The sequence below is a fragment of the Acanthochromis polyacanthus genome, chromosome 12 (genome assembly GCF_021347895.1).
Source record: "Acanthochromis polyacanthus isolate Apoly-LR-REF ecotype Palm Island chromosome 12, KAUST_Apoly_ChrSc, whole genome shotgun sequence".
NCBI classification, from domain to species: Eukaryota; Metazoa; Chordata; class Actinopteri; family Pomacentridae; genus Acanthochromis; species Acanthochromis polyacanthus.
In genome coordinates this window covers 20953142-20977395 of record NC_067124.1, presented here as the reverse complement: position 1 = coordinate 20977395, position 24254 = coordinate 20953142, and the positions used below count along the sequence as shown (strand labels likewise).

The 24254-nt window shown below is 39.4% G+C and overlaps 1 protein-coding gene across 6 annotated transcripts; it reads left to right on the top strand.

The window, feature by feature from the left end:
- The first annotated feature begins 5961 nt into the window (after positions 1 to 5961).
- On the top strand, positions 5962 to 23032 carry thrap3a (thyroid hormone receptor associated protein 3a). 6 transcript variants are annotated; one of them, XM_022187745.2, is made up of 11 exons: positions 5966 to 6243; positions 11636 to 11780; positions 14632 to 15519; positions 15874 to 16554; positions 16725 to 16897; positions 18550 to 18661; positions 18967 to 19051; positions 20439 to 20620; positions 20741 to 20924; positions 21048 to 21191; positions 21345 to 23032. In XM_022187745.2, the coding sequence occupies exons 2-11, from the start codon at positions 11659 to 11661 to the stop codon at positions 21582 to 21584; spliced, it is 2811 nt and encodes a 936-aa protein (XP_022043437.2). In that variant the 5' UTR covers positions 5966 to 6243; positions 11636 to 11658; the 3' UTR covers positions 21585 to 23032. The 6 variants fall into 6 exon arrangements, 3 of the variants coding, with proteins under 3 accessions (XP_051813242.1, XP_022043437.2, XP_022044069.2); XM_022188377.2 differs by lacking the exons at positions 5966 to 6243; positions 11636 to 11780 and adding an exon at positions 13365 to 13487; XR_007945600.1 differs by lacking the exons at positions 20741 to 20924; positions 21048 to 21191; positions 21345 to 23032 and having other exon boundaries at positions 5962 to 6243; positions 18967 to 19345; positions 20439 to 20621.
- Positions 23033 to 24254: the final 1222 nt, after the last annotated feature.

Here is a 24254-nt window from a genome sequence, read left to right as displayed (position 1 = left end):
GGTGGGGAGGATATAAAGTAGGGGGAGTAACTCTTTCATCCAGGCACAGAGGGAGAAAGTGGTGTCAGAGGGATTGCTCAAAATAGCCTGCCAGGTCTGGACAGTGGCGATATGATAAAGAGTGGCCGGGAGAGATGAATAGGAAAGGGAAACAGGGCATGCTGCAGGTGATAAGTAGGGCCATCCCAGGAGCTTGTCAAGGTCAGGGAATCATTTTTGCAAACTTTGTGCTCTGCTTAAGGCAATGTAATTATAATGTAAGTTAGAAAAGTTTGTGTGTGTGTGTGTGTGTGTGCCCATGTTTTTGCTACATTGTGGGGACCAAATGTCCCCACAACTGTAGGAAAACCGAAAACTATGTCACTTGTGGGGACCTCATTTCGGTCCCCACAAGTTTAAACAGTGTTTTCTTGGCCATGTTGTTGTTACTGAAAAAAGTAAAAGTGCAAAAACGTTTCTTTAGGGTTAGCCATTGTTTTGGTTAGGGTTAGGGTTTGGTTAAGGTTAGGGTTAGGGTAAGGGTTAGGGGTTAGATATGAATGGGAGTCAATGGTATGTCCCCACAATGATAGCAAGACACACACGTGTGTGTGTGTGTGTGTGTGTGTGTGTGTGTGTGTGTGTGTGTGTGTGTGTGTGTGTGTGTGTGTGTGTGTGTGTGTGTGTGTGTGTGTGTGTGTGTGTGTGGACATGGTTTTCCATATGCACCATCATTCAAAAGTTTAATCATGTGTTTACATAATTGCACAAGGGTTTTCTAATCATCAGTTAGACTTTCAATACCATTAGCTAACACAATGTAGCCTTAGAACACAGGAGAGATGGTTGCTGGAAATGTTTCTCTGTACCCCATGTAGATTTTCCCAAAAAATAAAAAAAAATAAAAATCAGCCTTTTCCAGCTAGAATAGTCATTTAGCACATTAACACTGTCTAGACTGTATTTCTGAGTACATCTGATTTAGATTTTATATTAATTGTAAAAAAAATATACTTTTATAAAAAAAATAAGGACATTTCTGAGTGACCCAACACTTTTGAATGGTAGTGTATATATAGAAATAAAAAATAGAAAATAAAAAGTAGACCATGGCAACCTATCAACACTTTCCCCAAAACCACAAATGTCAACTTCATGATGGTGCTAGAGAAAAAGCCAGGGGAACCCCCAGCTGAAAAGGATTCATTATCTGGGGAACATGAATGCCAGTGTGTTCTTTTCTGACACTGCTATGCCATATTTCACACTACTCGCATGGCTACATGATCACAAACAGTTCCCTAGTTCTACTTTTTTGCTATGTTTTTCCACACTAAATCACATCACATCATCCATTATTTTGCATAGTTGCAGACACATGTATGGTACCATTCCATGCTTAATTCTGCATAGACTTACACCAACAGTTACACCACAGTTTTAACTGTGCTTTAACTGACTATTAAGAAAGTGTCAAAGGGTCCATTAATGTTGACCTCTGTGTTCTAATCATGCAAAAATGTGTCAATTTTTTTTCCCTGGAATGATGAGAAAAACATGTCCAGGTCAGCCTGGACATGCATAAGATCATTAATTGGTCTTTATTAAATAGGCCTATATGGACTTTATTTATTAATATTGTACTGCATTATTTGGAATAAACAACCCAGAAGAAAGGTGAGCTGCTCTGACTAATATGCTTTAGTATATTGTTAGGTTACTGACTAACAGTTTCTTGGCCTTTTGAAACAAGTACAGCTAGTCCTCTGCAGCATAAAGCTATGTGAGAATCCAGACTTTAAAAAAATGCAAACATCCTTCTTTCAGTCAAACCATCCATGCACCATCCTACCACAAAGATACTTCTGTTCCCAACTTTGACTTCATAGCAAGACTTGGTATCTTACTGTGGCAGTTTCCTGGTAGTCATATTTTGAATTAATCAAATAAGCAGGATGTTTCTGTGGCATTTATTGATCATTGCATTTCCATTGCAAATACATGGTGTGCAAGTTTGCCACTACTAAGCCAGGACAAACAAGGACATGTATGAGGAACATCTGCATGCAGTTAAACATTTAAAAAAAAGAAATTGCTTTACAAGAGGTGGTTTGTGCTACTCTTGTCCAGTTTAAAGTAACTGACATGTTTTATTTGACAAATATTTAAAAAAATCTCATAAAAAAAGAAATATAAATTTAAGAAAAAAAATCATACAGTACCAGAAAAGAAATAGAGCAGTGGACATTACTCTTACCACAATTTCTATATGAAAAGCAGTGGTTGAAATCAAACTCTAACCAAACAGTGGCACAGACAATCATATTCCAGACATGGCTTTGTAGAGTTTGCTAGTTTTCCTTTCCGCCTCCAAATAGAGTTACAGGCAGTGTGAGGAAAAAAGATTTTTGAAATGGATTTTACCAGCAATTTGACAAATAACTCTAATGCGACATAAGCCTCTAACTAAGCTTCTGTATAGTGGTATTTCTTAGTGCAGCTTTTAAGGATGTTATCACCTTGTAAATTTTGTCAGGTTTATATTGAGATTTGTGAGGAAAATAAAGATATCAAAGGTTCCAATCCAAGAGGATACCTTCGCTTTAATCTAGACATTCGTAAATGTTGTTTTTGTAGACAGTGAGTAGGACATGTCTGGCTACAAATAGCTGCTGATTGCAATATTTTTATTGTTTGCTCTCTATGTTAGGTTTGATGTATGCCTATAAACATGCCGTTGTATTTTATTTCTGTTATCAGGATGAGCAACACTAACTTTACTCCCACTGGGACTATAAAAGGAGAGTGTCTCTGTGGTAGATGCTTCTGTTGGCTACTGTACACAGTAGACATAATAGATCTTTTTATTTAGCACATTCCAGGGGAAGGAAAAAGAAGCTCACACAGCAGCCAGGAGATAAGAGATCCAACTACTGTGCCTTGTGTGACTCCCAACAGATTCCCTTAGTGACTTCAAAAAACTTAAAACAAAACAGACTTTTGCTTGAAATATTGCTGCCATGAAGAAAAAATTGTGGAAAATTGATAATCAAACACTTGACAGATTAATGCAGATCATCAGAAGCAGCCCTAATCCAGAAACAGTGTTCCACAATAAGAACACCCTTCTTATTATTTAGAGATTATATTTTGAATTAATGTATGATCGAATATTCCTTGCTCTATAAGCGAACTTTAGTGGAAAACTTCCACCAGTATGCACCATTAGTATTTGCAGATTAAACACTTTCATGCCAAACTGTTACAATGATTTAGCAGTTTTTCCTTGAAATGTATTCTTGGCAGGATGCATACATATCACGAGCAGTTAAAACCCTCCACTGAAACCCACACCATGGAAATTTTGTTAGTGGGAAAGCAGCTATTTTAGGATTGATTCGACTAGTAGTAATACATCCATCCATCCATCCATCCATACTCTATACACCGCTTTATCCTCGCTAGGGTCACGGGGGGTGCTGGAGCCTATCCCAGCTGACTCGGGCGAAGGCAGGGTTGTGAGCCATAAAAGACAAAACCTTAGTTGACATGGTAGCTATTTGTAACAGAGTTCATATCAGCTGAAGACAAATATCTATCATTTACTTTATCCTAAAGACAAAAAAATAAAATAAAAAAAATCAAGAACACATGTTCTTAGGTGTGCTACTAAAAGATTTGCTGAAATGAGAATCTCAGTGCTGAAAAAAGTCAACTTATGCCATAAATGGTCCAGGAGAGTTCTAATATCAATCATCAGATTCAAGACACAAAGGTATACATGTCTACAAAATGGTATTTCATCTTTTAAACACTCACTATCCTTACACATGATGATCATTATAGACTTGTCTGATTATCAGATCTGTCCGATATTTATCATTTATCCAATATAATCATCATATATATTGTTCTGTTTTTTCCCTGATAAAATAAATTCATTTTAAAATGTGCTGCATTGGCTTTGATTCAGTAGCGTTTATCTAGCTGTAGTCAGCGCTCCAGCAGTGACTGACTGGTGACATGTCATGTCACGAGTTAGCCTAGCCGCGCTAGACAACCCACGGCAACGAATTTAATTCTCTGCCAGGGTGGGTCTAGTTACCCTCCATAAGGCTTGAGGCTGGATGCTCCGAAAACTGGCCGGACCAATCACCATGAAGTGTAGAGTCAGAAGGCGGGCGTAATGAAGTGACGACAGAGGCGCGACGATTCTGACAGAAACAACCGGTGCACAATAAACAGTTATCTGTCGACTCGGCTTTGGCCACAGCCCTTAAAGATTTGAAGCTAAAATTCAACTTGAAAGATAAACAAAGGACGGCACTGAAGTGTTTAATTGAGAAGAAAGACGTATTTAGACTTATGCCGACGGGCTATGGCAAATCCTTAATATACCAGTTGGCTCCGCTGGTTGGGAAGCTAATGGGACTTAGCCACAATCCGCCAGCGCTCTAGGAACTACGTCAGCCTATTCGTTGCGCTGATTGGTTGTATACCTACCCAATTGCTGCAGAGTGATTTGAAAGACAACCTTTTAGCCCGCCTCCCTCCCTGTCGAGCGGTCCTAGACCCTTGCGTCTTCAGAACATGGGTCTAGCGCGGCTAGGCTAGTCACGAGTAGCACTGAAGTGTAAATGATAAAAATATGTAAAACATAAATAAACAAATGCATTTCAAAAAGATTTGTCCTGTACTTTGTGTAATCAGTCCTCATGACTGTTATGTTTCACTAAGAACACATCGATCAGTCCCTACTTCTGAATAAGTGGACTACTGAAATAAAAAAATCTTAATAAGCTCCATTATTTAATATAGCACAGATGATTCCTAAGTTTAAAGTATTCAGAGAGTAGAATGGATCTAATGTTCCCACGGGCTTAGTCATGAACACAACTGTGATCTATTAGAAACTTTCCATTGACATTTAGCCATGCTTTCAACTGTTGTGATGAAACTTCTTACTTAAGGCCGACTGAAGCCAAATGAAAACAGGACTACTTACAGCCCAGTTGATTTCATAACAATCAATCACACGCCAGGTTATTTGGTAATACTGTATTTTCTAAGCCTGTTCCAGTAATGGCTCACATTTCTGTTTGGATTATACCGATTAGATGCCCCTTTAAAACAGCCATAGTGGTTGAATGATTTAAAAGACTTTTTGGTGGCCACTATAGGCAAACTATAAAATGCATTTGCAGGAATTGGTTGCTTCTTTCATTGAACAAGTATATCAAATATGGAGGGAAACTGACCTCATTGTTTTTATCTGTCAAGTTGAGCTGCTGCTGCAGATATTTAGATACTGTTTAAAGATCTGGAAAAGAAAGTAAGTGTATCTTGAGTTAGACTATCTTCTGTCTAATGTATCTACCAGCAACTATCAGCAAAAAGCACATTTCCTGCTTAAGTATAAACACAGTGGGCACTTTGTAAGATGACCCTGCATGATCTATCACAGTCCTGCGTTGAATTTACTTTCATGAAGTTCACAGTTTTTACAGTGACATGTCTATTAGTGAGGTCACAGTTAGAAGTGGTTGGACAACAAAAATAGTACCATGAGAGGGATTTTGTTGTCCTGTTTACATAAACGCAGGAGGGGTCAGAATATAAAGAACAAAAACAATGCAATCCAACCTCACACCACTATGACTCCACCTCTATGATAATATCAGAAACACCAAACATTACAGCCATTGTACAGGTGGATTTTATGGGTAAAATGAATTGAAAAGTGTCACCCGGAAATACAAGCAGTATAATTAAAGAGTGGACTTTAGTAAAGTTTAACTGGTAGATAATGGCAAACCAAACGCAATGAAGCCTCTAATAAATAAGATAGGAACGTGATAAATAACATTAAACACCAGACAAGAAACGCATTGCAGGTTTGTTACTTAGCGCAGGGATACAGCTGAGTAGAAATGGGGCGTTATTGGGCTGAATAGTGCTAATAAAGAGTAGCGGATCTGCTGTATTAATGCGCTGCTCTGTTACGTTTGAAGGTGTTTTGACAGACAGCGGCGTTGAAGGCGGAAGGAAATCTGAATCTCTGAGCTGCCCGGAGCCGTCACACCCCCTCTCAGTGAACACGGCAGACTTCAGCCGACACACACGTCGCTCACACTACACGCACACACACATAAGCTGGCCGCAAACACAGAAGACCGGGGAGAAATTGTCATTCACTCGTTTGTACCAATATTATCCCGCGGTACGTGAATGTGACACGAAGACGCCGATCGACAACACCGGCCGGTAAGCAGTTTATTTTTGTCCTTGTTCAAACTAAAAAAAATACTCAATTTTTTTTAGCCAGAAATTATTTTTTTAGTGGCAGGGATATACAAATGAGGCTTACAGTCGGTCTAAGGGAAATAGAGACGCGTAGGAACCATTTATGCCATAAAGCACCACTGTATGATTTTTTTTTAAATTTATATTTGCTGGCAAATCCTTCTACGAAGTTACGTTTTTGGGTGACTTCTGGGTACAATACAGAGTCAATGAGTTGTTAGATAATGTGTTTTAAAATATAATCAGTGGGAGCCGTTTTCTGACTTGTTATGGGATGTGGGTCTTTCTGGTAGACTTCTTGTTTTCTTTTCCCTTGGTTAATGCATCAACCAAGCGTGTCAAGGGAGGTGAGTGGTCAGTCCCATTGAGGACATGACGCCATGGCTTTGTTATGCTTTTTCAATCATAACATGCCTTTCACCCATATCACTAGTAAGAATATCACTGTGGTGCATATGCTGGTTGTCAGCTTTTAAATCATGACAATGTAATGGTTGGTAATTTTCCCAAAGTGCATCCTCAGACCACCAGAGGATTCAATGGGAAGACTCACTAAAATGAGCCATTTCATGTCACCAGCTGTATGACTCCTGCCTTTGGTGGTTAGGCCAATGAAAGAATGGGTGTTGTGATTACAGGTTTCCCAAAAGTTGTCCCTCCGCAATCCTGAATCGAGCCTGCCAAGTCACATAGCAATGAGAACCGTCTCTCTGGTTGTTTTTGTAAATTCTCATCTGTGTGGGTTTTCTGGTACAATTGGAGAATCTATTTCTGGGGACATCTGATGCAAGAAGAAAAAAAGAAGAAGTAAATAATGAAAACATTATCTGGCATGCATCCTGCTGGGCTGCAGGATCCTAGTCGAGGTGGATCCAAGTTAGCAAACAGCAGTTGCACAGAGAGTACACAACAGATAGGTGTGTCCATGTCAAAGTATGCTGGCACAGACTGAGATAACATTACAGGACATGTAGTTTTCTTTACACTTTTGTCTGCATCCATTTCACCTTGTGAGCACATGTGGACTTGATTTAAATTAAAAGTGTAAAAGGTTTGAACATTGTTGCCATAATTGTGGTGTGTATTTTTATGTTATTTTAGATTGCGGTGTCATAATCCTCACTAATAAGCTGCTGTCTCATATTTTCACGTCAGAAACCGAAGTATTCCGGTTATCCCACTTATAATCAACAACATCAAACTCAGCCTCCAACTTTATGCAGAGCTTCTAAGCAAGAAGAAAGCAAATAACAACAGAGTCTATTTAGGAAATATATGCTAAAGCTATAATTCATTTGCCAGCCTGTTCCCAACTGACCGAAATAGAGAGGACCTTTAGCTGATGAGTTCCCACTTGTATTTAGGAGAGTTGCACAAATGTGGTGATGACAGACAGCTGAGAAGCATGTCGGGGTGAGGATGCCTCTGTGACACTCTGCTGCCTGCCGTTTTCCAGGCAGAAGAAGCCCTAAAGTCCATAGATCATAGAACCCTTACAGTAGCACTTTCTAGTCTACTGACTGCTTATTATTGTCATCAGGATAAAAATGATGAAAAACAGATTGCTCTTGGGGAGAACAGAGCGTTGCTGAATTAGCAGTTAGCAGAAAGTTAGCTGCAGCTTGTTGTGAGACTCGTAAACTTATAATCTGTCACTGTAGGTGATTAGCAAAAAATAATATTGCAGGAAATAGCTGCTTGAAGTCGTCATTTGTCTGTTTAGCAGCTACTGTAGTTTCCTGAAGACAATCAAAAGTAAAATAAGACTTATTCAGACAACCGTCAGTGAAGCAGCTGTTCGCATTTTTGTTTTCATTCAGGAAGCTCAGCGTTTTATCTCGTGTTACACAGTGCTGCCAGTGGCTTTGCTACCCAATAACTGCCCCCCCATGTGAGGTGTCATGAGGGAACACTAAGAGTGGCTGCCTTATTTCAATAATCAAACATTGTGCCAAAGGCAGTTGCCGTGGCTTTTCTGAAATAGCATGCAGGGTCTCTCAGGGGTACGTATAGATAGCAAATGTGATTCCAGCTGCCACTGTGGCATCCCAGTCTTAATGATAGGGCAGTTGATTGTGTGGAGTGTTTCTTCTCATATGCTTTGAGCAATGTATCGTGTTGCTGGACTATTGTTGATCAGAGCTCCTTTTGCAGTTACATGAAATAAACAGCTGATGAGGATTACGCAGCTGTCATTCTCTGTTCCAAGGGGAGTCTTAATCATGTGTGTGTGTGTGCACGCATGCTCTCTCTGTGTAAGACACACTCTCAGTTTAGTTCTGTTTTTAAAAATATCTTTCCCAACACTCTATAATTTCGCTTTTTCCCTGTTATTTTCCATTCAGTTATGTTGTGGACCTGCTTTTTTAGTGTTAACATACTATTCCTATGTGTTAAAGGATGACATGTAGTTTGTTATGATTCTTTTTACCCTTAACTGTAACTACACCCACTGATGAAACAACAAAATTACTCTGGACTGAAATCAGGAAGGCTGAGGTTAGACTTTAAACAAGGATGTGCTGAAGTTTGCTTCTGCATCATCAAAACGGAGTTGACGTGTGATAGCATAACTGAGTGTCATTTCAGTGGTTAACACATACATAAGTCAGGCTGACTTTTGGAGAAGTGGTTAAGGCTAGGAAATAATAAAAATGAGAAAGTAGACATAAAATGTAATGGCTAAAAGTTCTTGAAAGTGTAGGAAGATGTGTTTGCATTTGCATGCATGTGTCAGTAAGTGTAATGTTGTATGGAAATCTAGTTGTGAATGATTAAAGACCACGCTTGCCACAGTCTTTCTGAGAGGCTGAAATGTCAGTGATTAGGCTGCCAACCACACAGTGTGGATCAAAGACAGCTGCAGCTGGTTATCAGTCAGCATTCAGAGTAAAGCTATCGAAACAGGTCTCAATTGCCATGCTGTCATATAAAGTGAGGGAAATTTGATTCAAACTTTTGAAATGTCACAAAAAATCTTAAAAAAACCTAATAAACAAGGTTGCGTAGTGTTGTTTGACGGTGGCAGCATATGCCATGTAATAAACAGGACAAACTTTGGCCATCTACGAGAGAAAAGGGGATACGAGTCTTCAATTATCACTTGGTAAAGTTGTAATTATTCTTTCATGCTAGCTGGTACTGGCCACATTTCATGCTGCCTAGAAACACAAAGACAAAGCGGAAACAGCTGATCGGTTATGTCAGTTAAACGTTTGGTACATCAGATCTTCTCCAAAAAAAGCTGTTTCTATCACCTATCTTTTTCAAAAGTGTGCATGAATTTCTTTTTGTAAAAATGGGAACTTTTTAGCCTTTTCCTGCATCCATTAACTTTTCTCAAAGTGATACTTTAAAATGCACATAAGAGCTGTCATGAAATCATGGCTACTGTTCAATTCTCCCAACGACAGCCAAAGGCAGTGCTTTTCTTGCATACAGTGTGCCTGTACTTTGCATTCTTTCAACTAAAATGAGCTTCAGATGTGTTAGTAAAGCTTTCATAATGAAATAGTTACTTTGACTTTAGAACCACACAATAGCTCTCTATTGCTATTTTGAATACAGTTTCTGGTGACACCCATCCAACGGTTTCAAGGGGACTATTTTCAGGCACATAAAAATGTCTGAAACACAGATGTGTTTGTTTTCAACATTTTATTACAGATAATACCGCAAAATAATCCCCTGCAATTAAAGTTTTCTTCAACAGTTGCCCACCAGGCCAGTATCTCTTGATAGATCAAGCCAAATTAATAAGGTTGTCCCAGTTTATTGACTTTACTGTTGAACCACCACATGCTCTAAAGGGGCACATCTGAATGCTATTCTTGAAATGTGCACAGTAAGCTAAACTCACGTTATGTTGAGGCTGGACCTGCAGGAAATTATCCTCTGAAAGCCAAAAACAACAAGCTGCCTGGAATGAAGAGAGTGGGAAGTTCATAGCGCATGAGGGAGGAGGCAGGAGAAGATGGATCTATTTCAATGCTCTCCAAAATAGTAGCAAGGATGCACCCTGGGACCACCATGTGATAGCGTGCGCTGCTTCTGAAATCCACGTCATGTGTAGTCGGCAATTTCCTTCTCCAAAGTCCCTGAAGATGACTCTCATAATGAAAGATCAATTATTTGATCCCTGGTTTTTACTGTACTCAGCAGATCATATGTCACAGATAATCCCCTGTGTACCTTGGAAAGAACTAGGCCATCTTACTATAGAACTGTATTAATATGATTTTGGGAGTTTACAAGTAAAGCCCTGGAGGAGTTGAGAGGAAACATCCTTTGAAGTTAAAAGTACACTTAGTGTGTGTGCACAGAGCATGCAGTCTGAAAGAACATCTCTCAGGTAGTAAATTCATAGCAGATCATTAATCACAAGCCCATATGGTGACATTTAGAGGAAAGTAGCTATTTTCCTATCAATCTCGTCGAGTGATGGTGGATTTAAATATTTAACTTCAAATTAGTGAGATGTTGGGTTAACATTAACCAGAGTTTTTCTGTTGTTTTTTTAGGCAGCAATTTACCGCCTACACTCTTAATAGAAAATACATAGTGACTACACTATTCAAGTTTAGAATTGGAGTAGACAAGGGAGACTTATATTATTTGTAATCATTCAAGTAAATGTGGTGACATCATGAGGATGCTTCAGAGAAAATTGTACTGATCACACTGACTTTTCTTTTTTTATTTCAAAAACTGTTGTCATCTTGTGAAGACAATAAGCAATGAAGAAATATTTTTGTCACTGATTTTTGAAAAATGATTTAGACTGATTTTGAGTTTTTTGCAGTACAGGAAATATGAAAAATATGGTGAATCATTGTGATAGAGCATTGGTCAACTGTATTTTTGTGTATATATATATATATATATATATATATATATATATATATAATTTTAACTGGGTTCAAAAGGTGAGCAGTCAGATGACTGATAGAAGACTGCCCTCTATGCAAATGATGGCTGACTAAATAAAAGTGCTTCTGTTTAGATGTCCTGTACACTACTACAGATTGCCTCCTTCCTTTTATCACAGCTGTTCTGTTTCTTCACTCAGCTTTGGCATCAAAACTGCTTTTGAAGTGCATCCCGGATGGTTTATCTGTCTTTGTTGGATATTTTATTTCAGGGATTTTTGACCTTTGACATTCTTAAAAATAGTCTTTCCTTTATGCGTGTATGGATTGTTCTGGCCGGCTGGTCACTCACATGATTGCTATCATTTCTATGAAGCCAGTGCCTCGAAACGGTGATGCGATAATCCATTTTTTTGTATGACTTGCTCTTACAGTATCTGTTTTCCACAATCCTAACTCAGTTGTATGACACTTTTGTGTGACAGTTTGAGGCGATCTGACTGCAGCGATGTCCAGATCCACAAAATCAGCCTCTAGATCTCGGAGCCGCTCAAGGTCCCGGTCAAGATACCATTCCACCTCCCGCTCCAGAAGTCGCTCCAGGTCTCGGTCCAGGAAGCACCGCTACAGGTATGAACAACTCTCCTTTTTCAATAACCAATTGGCTTCAAACTGCGTTTTTGTGGTCCAGATCAGTTGCATCGTACTTGATTGTTGAAGATGCTCCCTCACAGTCAGATCAAACATATTAAAGCAATGTTTAAAAAATTTGCTCTTTCAAGGTGTTATACAGTTACATGTGAATGAAGAATACTTTAATTTAACGTGGAAATGGCTCCCTTGTTACAAAGCAAAGATAAAGTAGTAGCAGGTGCAGTAAATAAAGCTCTGTCTTGTGCACAAATATCAGCATATGTGTATGTGTGTGGAGGGAGGGAGAGAGAGAGAGGGGTGTGTGAACAAGCAGTTATTCAGCATTCTGTTCAGGTTTTCCTGTAAGCTACATATCTGTTGATTGGCCTCTGCAAGACCCTATCCTTTCCTGGATTTTATGAGTTTGGACCTCATATGAATAGAAAAAGCTTGTGTAGCACTTGGATGGATTTCACCCAGATTCGAGGATCAGCTTCTGTATCCACAGGAAATTGATGTTTAAGAAAGAGTTCAGCTGCTGGTTAGTAAAGTTAGTTCAGTTAAGCTTCACAATGAATTAAATAGGAAAACATTTACCCATTACCTAACCTCAGTGGCTCATGGAAATGTTTCAGCCTTTAATCACGAGGGCAGTATTTATTGTTTGTCGTTTGCTGACGTACAAATGCCTTTACTGGACGGTTGTCTACTGACTATGATGTTCATTTGGAAGAAACAGTGAGGCTTCTCTCTGATGCATTTGCTGTTTCTGGCAGGACGACTGTGGCATGGCAATAAAATGGCAGGGTGGCTCATTTCCTGGCAGTGATGCAGCTTGTATTAAAATTAGCATAAAGAAGAGATGTGGAAGGAATCTGATGGTTTACTCTTCCTGAACCCACCTGCACATGTGCAAATTACTTCGTGGTAACGCACACTGGAACTGGAGTAGCATGAATGCACACATTTGCATAAGTTGTGTATAAACAGAGATCCACATAGAAACACCAGAAAAAGTGACAAATGCACACATTCATGCAGAGATTCGATATTTTCCTGCATCTATTGTGCAAGTTATCTCCAACACATTTTTCTCTTGCTGTGAGTGTAATTGACCTGTTTTTGTCGTTCTACAACGTTCTATCAGAAGTGGTCGTGTGATATAGGCTGCTGAGTGGAAATATTTCCATGTTGTCAAAGTTGCCATGACACAGTGAACACGAAAGTTTCCTTCCCCACTGTCACTATCACTTGCTATTAACTGTGTCACCTCAGTCAGTAAATAAAGCAGCCGCAGCGTACAGAAGCAGACAGTCTCAGAAAGACAAGACACTCAGTTTGCTGGTTTGCTTACCGACTACTCAAACAACAAACAGACAGGTTGTGATGTATTTTACTGGCATTTAAAGTAAGACTAATAGGCTACTATCTGCAGTATTTCAATGGAACAGTATAGTAATTTGTGTCAAAGTAATCCTTATAAAACCTCCCTGATGTTGTTGAAAAGCTGTTGTAATTGGCAGGCATAGAGTCAAAGCATTCAAGTAGACTATTTTCCTCCCTCACACTGTCCATGTGACTCAGTGCTCCACCAGTTCTGGCTTGAGGAGATGCAGTGTCTGTAGCTCGCACTGTGAGAGTGCAGTGCTGCTCGGTGCGCTGCCTTCTTTAATCATTCTGTATTCCAATGAAAAAACACGCTAGGTGAGTTACTTGCTTTTTTTAAGCTTGTGAATGAGATTGTAATGCATTTGTATTTACTGTGATACGGCTTTGTTCTGACAATTTGGATCATTGCTCTGCGATATTTTGTAGGTTTTCTATGTACTTTGTTTTGTTCTTTTAAAATATGCTTTAAATTTCAGTACGGCTTTGTAATGTGTATGGGAACGCTGGGCTGTTACATCTGTGAATGCTGCTGAAAATGTAGCCGTAACATAAATGCTTGTGCAACTAGTTTGATATCTTCCAAAAGTTTGCAACACTCAGAATGTACCGATGGAAAGTTGAGGAGTGTGTGTTGAATTGGGACTCCACTTGAAAAGAGCGTGTTGGTCTGATTAAAGCTTTGATTTGAAGAAAAGAACAACGTGGTAATAATCTGAAGACTTTTGCTGATTTAAGGCTGTTTATCTGAAGTGCAGCAGAGACACCATGTGGACTGTCGTGATGCTGCAGCCTGGCTTACAGCACCACACTTTGAAATCTTTTTCTCCATTAAGTCGTCCTTTGTGGGATTCTGTCAGCATGGAAAGCGCACGTTAAACTATCATATGTTTTGCCAGTTACAACTGATGTATGGCTGCTGAATATAGCGTGTATTTTATGGTTTTATAGTAGCCATTTCTTTTCCATATGGTGGTTCAATGTCTGGAGCCTGTTAGAGTGGTACAGTAAACAGCATTTTGTTGTAAGTTTCCTACGTACTCTAAAATCTTTGTCTAGCCACAGTGCTCTTTGGTGCTCTATTACTTCATATTTGTTTTAGGGACAGCTTTATGTCGGACCAATAGCATGTAAATGGTCGGAGCTAGCAAAAGGGATTTAAAGTGGAATGAACTGCGTATTTTATATGTCAGAAGGCTAAATGAACAGATCACACATACAGCATGTACTGTATGCACCACCTTTGGAAGTTTTTTTTCATGTTCTATTGTAGCAGAATGTAATGTTTTTTGAAGTATGTATGAATGCATTGAACTGTTTTTTGTTGAGTTCATATCAGGCCTCAACTGCTAACTTTACAAGACTGAAGTTGGAGTTTCAAAATGTACTTTACATTTTTTGGCCTAAAATCCAGAACCAACATTTAAACTCCATGTTTTTTTCCTCCTTTATTTTTTCATAGCTCTAGGTCTCGGTCACGGTCAAGATCTCACTCTCCATCCCATAATCGGGACAAGAAATATTCAAGGGGATACCAGAACAGCCGAGAGTTCCGGGGCTACCACCGCGGCTTCCGGAGGCCCTATAACTTCAGGGGCAGAGGGCGGGGCTATTTCCCACGTGGGCGCTACCAGCGTGGTGGAGGTGGCTACAACAACAACAACTATCGCCCCAACTGGAAGAATTACAAGCAGAATCCCCAAAAACAGCAACAGCAGCAGCAGCAGCAGCAGCAGCAGCAAAACCATTCACGAGGACGATCACACAACCAGCAGAAACGCTCAGGAAGCCCCCCTCGTGGTCACTCTCGCCACTCCGACCGATCCTCTTCTCCTTTATCCAGACACTCACAGCATTCTTCTTCATCATCACACTCTTCCTCTCCCAAATGCAGGCCAGCCTTGTTGCTAGCTATCCAAAACTGTAAAGATGTGAAAGAGGAGCAATTGGCCTCCAAGGAGGCCCAAAAAGGAGGAGGGGGAGATGAGGAATCAGCGGAGCATGTTGGGTTATTGGCAGGAGATGCTAGAGAAGGTGCAGGCAGTGGGAAAACTGAGGGGAACTGGCAGGGCCTGCCAGACTGCAGCAGCAGTCCAAGGAATAATAGCCCTTTGGCAAGCTCTACTGTTATTGTTGGTCAGAAGAGCCAAACTAATAACCAGTCTAGTCCCAGTAAAATCACAAATGACAGTAGCAATGGCGCCTCCACCTGGCAGAGAGTGTGTAATTCATCCTCAACAAAAAAACCCAATCATGAAGGTCTAAATCCAATGCTTTCCAGCTTTGACTTCTTCTCCAGCGAGGAATACATGGATGGAGATAAAACCGCAATCTCCAATGCCTTCAGGAAGTAAGGCCAATTTTTCTCTTAATTTTGACATTGTTTCAACAACCTAAAACATGAATTATTGTTTGGTTCTTTTGGTAACCCAGACAACACTTTAATTTTGGCATTTACTTGGCTTTAAAGACTATGAGTAAACTGTGTATCTGATAACAGACCAAAGTAAGATTTAGAGATTGAGTGGGATTCAAAATATTTGTCTTTTGAAGAGAACATTGTTATTTGATCCATTTCATTATGCTTTTATGTTTTCATTTTCATTTATAACATACTTACCCACTGCCCATATATCAGTGTTGCTTTGAAATATCTTCTTGTTTGCTGATATATATAGCTCTTTTTCTCCTTTTTATTGTTTAGGTTTTTGGAGGAGCAAAACAAAAAAGCAAGATCTGCTTGGGAAAGTGACAAGAACACAGAAGCAAATGATGAAGGGAATATAAATGGCAAAGCATCTGCAGCTATCTCTGACCCAGTATCAAGTAAATACAAAGAGGACATTGATGGTGAAGTGTCTCTGAACAGCTTTTTGAAAGCTTCTCCGTTTCTGTCTGCTGATGGGGAGGAAGAAGTTGAGATGATAGTGAAGCCTCATTCAAAATCACTTCAAAAAGACTGGCAGAATGGGGATCACACCTCTAAGCCAAAGAGCAAGGTCACTCACTCAGCCCGAGAACTGTTTGAAGAATGTTTTGGCAAGTGGCAGAATGCAGCCTACTCCCAGTTTGCTAATAGTGACCTTGATTCGATGGCAGAGGAGATATATCTCAGTGGAAAGCAGGATAAATCAGCAGCCATTGCTGCTACCCTTGCCAAAAGGGAGTTGACGGGAAAATTTGAAGAACTGTCACCAGACATAAGTTCTAAAACCAGGAAGATGGTAAAATCTCCATCTATCCCAGCTCCAGCACTGCCACAAAGGAGGAACTCTGACAGAGAGATGTTTCTGGTCAGGGGAGAAGACTCGCCTCTAATGTCTTCTAGAAAACAGGAAGCAAAATTTAATGTTAGAATGGATTTCCTTGGAGATAGCCTGATGAGGTGAGAGTCATATATTGGTTTTAGGTCCCTTTGTGAGTCTTTTCACCAACTATTTTCTTGCTCCATTTCTTGTTTTAATGTGGTTTTATCTGATGAGAGAACAACACATTTGCCTATTTAAAGAAAAAATGAAGCACAAAAGATTTAAGAACGTGTTTTTGTCATTTCAGCTCTTCAGATATTTTAGCTGAAGAGCGACAGTTGTCTCAGGACCTTGTGCAGGCCTCAAAAAAGGATCAGCAGTTTCGCTCCATATTTCAGCATGTTCAGACTGCTCAGTTACAGAGGAGTCCCTCTGAGCTGTTTGCTCAGCACATTGTTGCCATTGTTCACCACATCAAAGGTGAGTCAGCTCTGTGTTTTAGCTGTACCTTGACCTGTTCTTCACAGTTCACCATAACTTAATCTGATACATTTTCAGTAAGGAAGGAAATCATTTGGTAGTGTATAAAAATAGAACAATGTGATGAAGCTTAATATTTTCTGCTATTTAAGAAAGTGAACATTGAATATATTCTAGACTCATTGTGCAAAGGGTAAATTATTTCAAGTTTTTTTTTTTGTCTTTACTGTGATGATTATGACTTATATAGCTCATGAAAAACAAAAATCCAGTATCTCAAAATACCTGTATCTCTCGGTCTAGTTCAGTACATGCAAACAGTCATGGGGAAGACTGCTAACTTATAAGTCATCCAGAAGACGATTATCAACACCCTCCACAAGGAGTCTCAGCCACAAAGGGTCATTACTGAAAGGGCTGGCCCTTGGCAGAGTGCTATACCAAATCATATTTATTGAAAGTTGACTGGAAGACAATAATGTGGTAGGAAAAGGTGCACAAGCAACAAGGATGACCAAAACCTTGAAAGAATTGTCAAAAAAAGTTGATTACCTAACATGGGAGAGCTTCACAAGCAGCAAACTGAGGCTGGTGTCAGCGCATCAAAAGCCACCAAATGCAGACTAACAGTCTTCAGGAAAGGAGCTTCAACTGTCATATTTCTAATATTAAGCCACTTGTCAGCCAGAGAAAGTGTCTGAAGTGTCTTACCTGGGATAACAAGAAAAAGAACTGGACTGTTGCTCAGTGGTCCAAAATCCTTTTTTCACATGAAATGCATTTGTGCAGTGAATTAAAGTTTATTTGGAAATCAAGGTCCCAGAGTCTGAAGGAAAAGTGGGAAGCAAAGTCCATGGTGCTTAAAGTCAATTTTTCACAGTCTGTAAAGATTTGGGATGTCATGCTATCTGGTGGCACTGTGTCCGAAGTACCGCAACATCTACCAGGAGACTTGAGAGCATTTCATGCTTCCATCTGCTCTCAAACTTTATGGAGATGCTGGTTTTCTTTTCCAGCAGGACTTAGCACCTGCCTACAGTGACAAAACTGCTACCTAATGGTTCACTGACCATGATATTGCTGTGCTTGATTGGTCAGCCAACTCAACTGACTGCTACCCAGTGGAACCTCATTTGAATTATTATCAAGAGGAAGATAAGAAACACTCATCCCAAAATACAGACGAACTGAAAGCTGCTATCAAAGCAACCTGGGCTTCAGTACACTTCTGCAGTGCCATAAGCTGACTGCCTCCACGCCATGCCACGCCGCACTGATGCAACAATTGTTTGCAAAGAAGCCAAAACCAAGCATTGAGTGCATAAATGAAAAGATTTTTCAGAAGTTGGATGTTTCTGTATTGTAATTTCTTTTGTTCCGAGGAAATATTTTAATAATTTGAGATACTGGATTTCTGATCTCCAAGAGTTGAAGTTAAACAAAAAAAGCTTGAAATGCACAACAGTAGACTTGGCAAACATAGCAGGAAATAATACAGGGTAAAGGCTTCTTTACCATGATGCCAAAATCATATACACATCTGATATTGGCACCACAAAACAGTCTTGCTCATTGACTGAGTTATCTACAGTGCCTAGTAAACAGCTTCAATTATGACCAAAAACTTTATTTCTTGCCGTTTATCCTTACAGCTCAGCACTTTCCATCTTGTGGCATGACTCTAAACGAGAGATTCACCTTGTACCAAAGACAAGCTGCAGAGAAGGAAATGATGAAGCCAAGAAAAAGCCCAGAGATACACAGGTAGAGTCGCCTATTGAGTGACCCTCTCACCTTCAGTGTGCTGTGGCTTCACCTCCTCTTTTAACAGCTTTCAGGTATTTCTCTCACCTTTCCTACCTGATAATCAACAGACTATCTTGGCTTATATGTTCTCATGCTTGGTGGAGGTTAGTTTTATTTTCCCGGCAGTGTATCTTTCCTTTTTTTCTGTTTTATGTTGCCTTTCCGATTCAGTGTAGCTCACAGTTTGTGTGCTAACTGGCACGAGTACTGTAGTTCATGAGCTGTCTTAATTTTCTTGCCTTAACTGTGTTTCTTTCTCACAGGCGAATTGATGTTTCACCAAGTGCTTTTAAGAAACACTCTCAACTTTTTGAGGCGATGAAAAGCTCAGAGGATGGCACTTACAAGGTGACTCAACATTTTGCAGTATGACGTATGTTGGAAACAAACAACAGCAAACAAGTGAGCAAGCCAGATGCCTTTAGACTGCACTCTCTTAAAGCCTGTGGCTTTCCTTGAAGAGAGATGCTCAAAGTCTAAGAAATGCAAAATAAGGCACTTTGACTTTGTTGTTATATCGCCTCACATGGTGAATTGATTGTATTGTGGGCACAAGCCTGACCGAGGCTAATGAATCAAATAAGGTCAGAAATGGAAGCCTGTGTGCCAAAGCTGTTCAAAGGACGCTAAGCAATCGTCTTCGTAAGTATTCTTTTTAAAAAATAAGGAACGGAAATAACCAACCGCAACCACTTCATGCACCTGTGCTTGTATTTACATGCTTAACATTTTAAGTAAACCCTCATAGTATTTCTTTGCTGATGGGCATGGACACATCAGGTCAAATGTAAATATAAGGAGCAAATACTACTAAGGAATGAGTAAATTTAAATTAGCATGAATAATCATATCTCCTTTTCTTTGTTTTGTACGAATCATTCTGGGGGTTTGCGTTTCATAAACAAAAGTTGATGAAGTGCACATACATTAGGATTATTTGCAATTATTTCCCAAAACATATCTCAGAGTTTTAGATTGGTTTCCCACCCTCAATCTAGCTGTTAGTGTCTGATTGTGGTAATATAGCATGATAACTATCTTCAAATGAATCAAAACTCATTTGAAACAGGAAGTCCATCACAGTGAACATTAAGTTTCTTTGAAGCTGTTGTGAACGCACCTTTTTGTTGAAGTTCAGTTATTGTAATGTGGGAATCCACTGCCAAAAGGGCTGTGAAACATGAAGACAAGCAAGCTGATGTGAGTTATGCTGGTGCTGTTTGTTGCTGCTGAGTAAATTGAGTGGACTCCTTATGTTTCTGATGCTGGCATCTCCCACAAGCACTTGAATGCACCAAAACACACCATTCTCATATCTGAGAATGCAGACAGAACTCTTGACATAAAATAAAACTAACTTAATGTTGACTGTGATGGATGACTCAAATAAGTTGATTTTTAAGTTCACTTTTGACTCATATTTCAGCTCACGCTGCCTTGAAGGCAAAAAAGAAAAATGATTCTAAAAACATGTGCTTTGGGGGATGGTTCAAATTTTTAGAAAACAGTGAAAACATGTAAAACCACTGGTATGGCCCTTTAAGTGCACTGGAAACTTCACTCCAGAATGGCTTGGTTTTATTTATGCCAGCTGGCTTTCATCTGGGTTTTCTTCTTTTTCCCATGGTCCTCAGTATTTAGTTTACAGACCAGCTTGGCTGACAGCAGACTGGTAGCATCTACATGCTAATCCAAAGTCTATCCACGACGTTGTGTTCTGTTTTGATTTGCTCAGGACGGCGGGGAAAAAATGAAGGGTGACCCAACGGACCTTCGTTTGGATATTGAGCGCCGTAAAAAATATTCCACTCATGACAGAGATTATAATCAGGATCGGGGAAGAGATACGGGAGATTCCCCAGATTCTAGTAGAGAGAGATCTGTGGAAAAGTTCTCCAAATACCACAAGAGATCAAAGTATGTGGAGCTGCTTGTAATTTGTTTCAAACTATCTGCAGTTTTGCTGAATTATTCTGTTCATATGCATTGTAAACAGTTGGAAAGGAAGGAATTTGCATATAGTTTCTTTATCTTTAGGAAAAGTAAGAAGAAGCGCTCTCGCTCCAGTTCATCCTCATCTTCCTCATCCTCTAAGTCTCAAAAAGATGAAGACTTACATCATGACAAGTCTGATTCAAAAGATGAAGGTTTTAACAGGGCTCGGCTGGGTCAAAAGGAGTCACCCGGATCAGCTGAAAGAGGACGGCCACGTGGAGGATTTGTAAGTTTAATAAAGAACATAGCTCGGTGCTGTAGCTGCGGTACAATGAATGTTGATTTTTACAGTTTTCTCTATATCTGTTATTTGTTTATTTTCAATTGTTTGTCTTTTCTCTAATTACAGCAAGTAAGAATTCGTGGAAGGGGCTGGAACAGAGGCAGTTATCAGGGAAATGGTTCACACAGTAACCCTGTAAACATGGCAATTCACTCAAAAAATGAAGACTGGGACCCAGAATATACTCCCAAAAGCAAAAAATACTACTTGGTAGAGTTGATTTCTTTCCTTATTCATGCCTCCCATCAGTCACAAGCCGTAATGTGGAACCACATCTGAGGCTTGTTAAATTTTTCTATGTAGTTCAAAATTTTGTCACTGTCACCCTGACACATCTCCATCTTTTTTTTTGTAAAATTTCAGCACGATGACAGAGACGGGGAATCAGACTGCAAGTGGACGGACAGCCGAGGGCGAGGACGGGGAATCTTCACACGCGGAAGGCCGCGATTCATTATCCGTAAAGCCCCCGGAAGCTTTGACACCAGTAACCCCAAATGGGCCACTGATAAGTTCCAGGGCAATGGGGAGCAAAGTGGCATGCAGGAGAAAGAGTCAGAACAGGACCATAAAGGGCCAGAAATGGATGGAGAGAATACTTGAGCAGTGAAGCAGTCGGCTGAAAATCTTAACTGTCTTCTGTGTTATGTGACTCAGTGATTTTATCTGCTACAATGGATCCATAAATGCAAATGGAAATGTTTTTATGACAATGAGCTATCGCTATGAAAACTTTATTGCTTTAATTTCAGGATAGAATACTCACTTTGACTTGACACAACAATTTCCTACATCAGGATACAGATTGTGACTGGTAGAAGCACTGTTTTAAGGTGAATTGCTGTTTCTTATGAAAAATCACGTTTTTGTTATGTTTCTTTGCTGCTTTTTTGGGATTTTTTTTCGTAAACTGAATTCTTCCACGTAACATTTTAGCAAAAAATACACATTTCTAATTTGGTAGATTTCAGTCTTTGTGGCTTTTGTGTTTTGAATAAGCAAGAGAAAATAAATACTGCACATTGCTGATCCACTTCTGCCTTATACTTGAGAAAACAGAAATGTTTTCTAAGTAGACTTTGAGATCAACTGTACTGAAAATGCATTAAAACATCATTTAATTTACCAACTGTTAGTGTGAAGAAAAGTAGGTATGTTTTGAGGTGTGTCTTGTCTGGATTTCTATGACAGCATAAAGTATGCTGTAGTGTTCATGTTGACATAAAAAAACACCGCTGTTCAGGCAATTTGTGAGTCTAAAAATGACCCTGATCTCACAACGGGACCAAACTGTACAGGGTTGAAACTTGTGCTCTGCAGTCCGTCACTAAACAATCAACCCATTTACAACACTAGCAGCTAGAAACATGCATCTGTCAGACCGACTACCTGTACATTCACGTGCTCATTAAACATTGGGCTATGAGAGATTTGTGTATTTTACAGTAGCTTTTTCCTTGATGTTCAATACCACTTATCAATGTGTAATATTGATACTGATTGTTTTTTTTCTTCCAAAGACATTCATCATAGTTTTTGTATGTGGCTTGGCAGGATTTTGATTTATGATGGAGAGTTTGCTTTCATTGCCATGTACTTTGATGTATTTTTCATGTGTTTGCTAACTTTTCTCCAGCTAATGATGTTTTATGTCAATTGTGTGCAACTGTGTAAACATTATGATAAAACTGGGTAAAAATTTTAATTGTTTCAGCATGTAGTTTCTAACAATAATACAAATATAGAGCAGTTTATAGGTTAAATCTGTCTAATGATGGAATGTTTTATAGTAAATATCACTGATTTTTTTTTCTAAGATTAAGGCTAAGATTTGGCTCCTGCCGGGCTAACTGCCCATATAATTTCATTGCATAATTTGTGGGCCTTGCTATGGGTGCACTGGTCTTACTTGTATTACACAGGACTACAGATTGAGATTCACACTTCATTGTTTCAAGGCTACCTTCTTAGGAAATATTGCTTTTTTAAGAAATAGTTGTCAATGTTTTTTTCTTAGAGATTGTAAATTAAAGAGACACTGATTACTTTAACATTTGCATCCGTATTTATTGCAAATTCTTAGAGGTGTAGGAGCAATACAGGTTTATTACTTGTAAATGAACTTTAAAGCCAACATTGGGGTATTATCTAACTGTCCATGGATGGAATATTGGGTTTATGAACAATCTGTGTTCCACAGTCCCATAAAACATGACAAACCACTCTTATAATTCTTTCTTCCTCTATGGATTGGAAAGTGTCTCTGAATGAGCAGTTCAGTTTTGCAGCTTAAGATGTTGTGACAAGATGTGCACTGCTCAAGGCTGGCTCCTCGTCCTTTTCCATTGGCTGAAAAGAGAAGATGCAGAGTTGTGCAGCAGCCTTCTTTGTAAAATTTTAAGTTATGATATTGAAAATTTTTATAAGGAGGAGGTTGGGGAAGAGGTGAAGACATGCAGATCCTTGGAGACTGATGTAGCTGTGATGTGGTGACCATGGAGTAGACGGGAAGAATAAACACTCCCTCAGTTATAAAGCACATTAAGTGGGTGGGTGCAACTGAAATTAGAGTGAAATAGTGCATTCTACGGTCAGATTTGTCCAAGACAACCGAGTCTCCATCAGCGGCCATTATCTTTGGAAAACACTACACTTAAGCAGGGACAGACAGAGCCGCTGAAACTATAAAAGTACTACTTTTCATCAACATAGCTAGCATAGTAGTTGACCACACCAGTTACGTCTTTGGCAAAACAGCTTCATGATTTACTTGCACAAATGACACTCGCATGCTCTCAAAAGTTTTCTGGTCCCAGTCTAGAACCCCAGCACTGAGAACTAGTTAGTGCACTACTCTTAGTGATGAGCCGATTGTCAATTTCACTGTGCCAGACTAATAGTGTTTTGTGCTTATGCGTCGAAAGCTACCTTGAACACAATCATTGTAATTATGTTAAGTGACTACCTTGAATTATGATCTTGAGACCTCCATGTTAAAATGTCCAACTTTACAGCAGAGATAAACATGTTCACAGCCTGGCACTAAAAACATTTTGTCTCTATAGCTAATCTGTCCAATCATGACAAATGTACACTTTAGCATGTGCCAGAAAAGTCCTAAATGACTTGTGACCGTGATCAGAGACTTTACAATTTCATTTAGCTTTTATCCAAAGAGACATCTGAGAGTAGATTCAACACAAGCAAGGATCTAGCCAGAACAAAACACCCTGGATAAGAGTCATAAAACAAGTTCAAGTGTGATACTCAGAC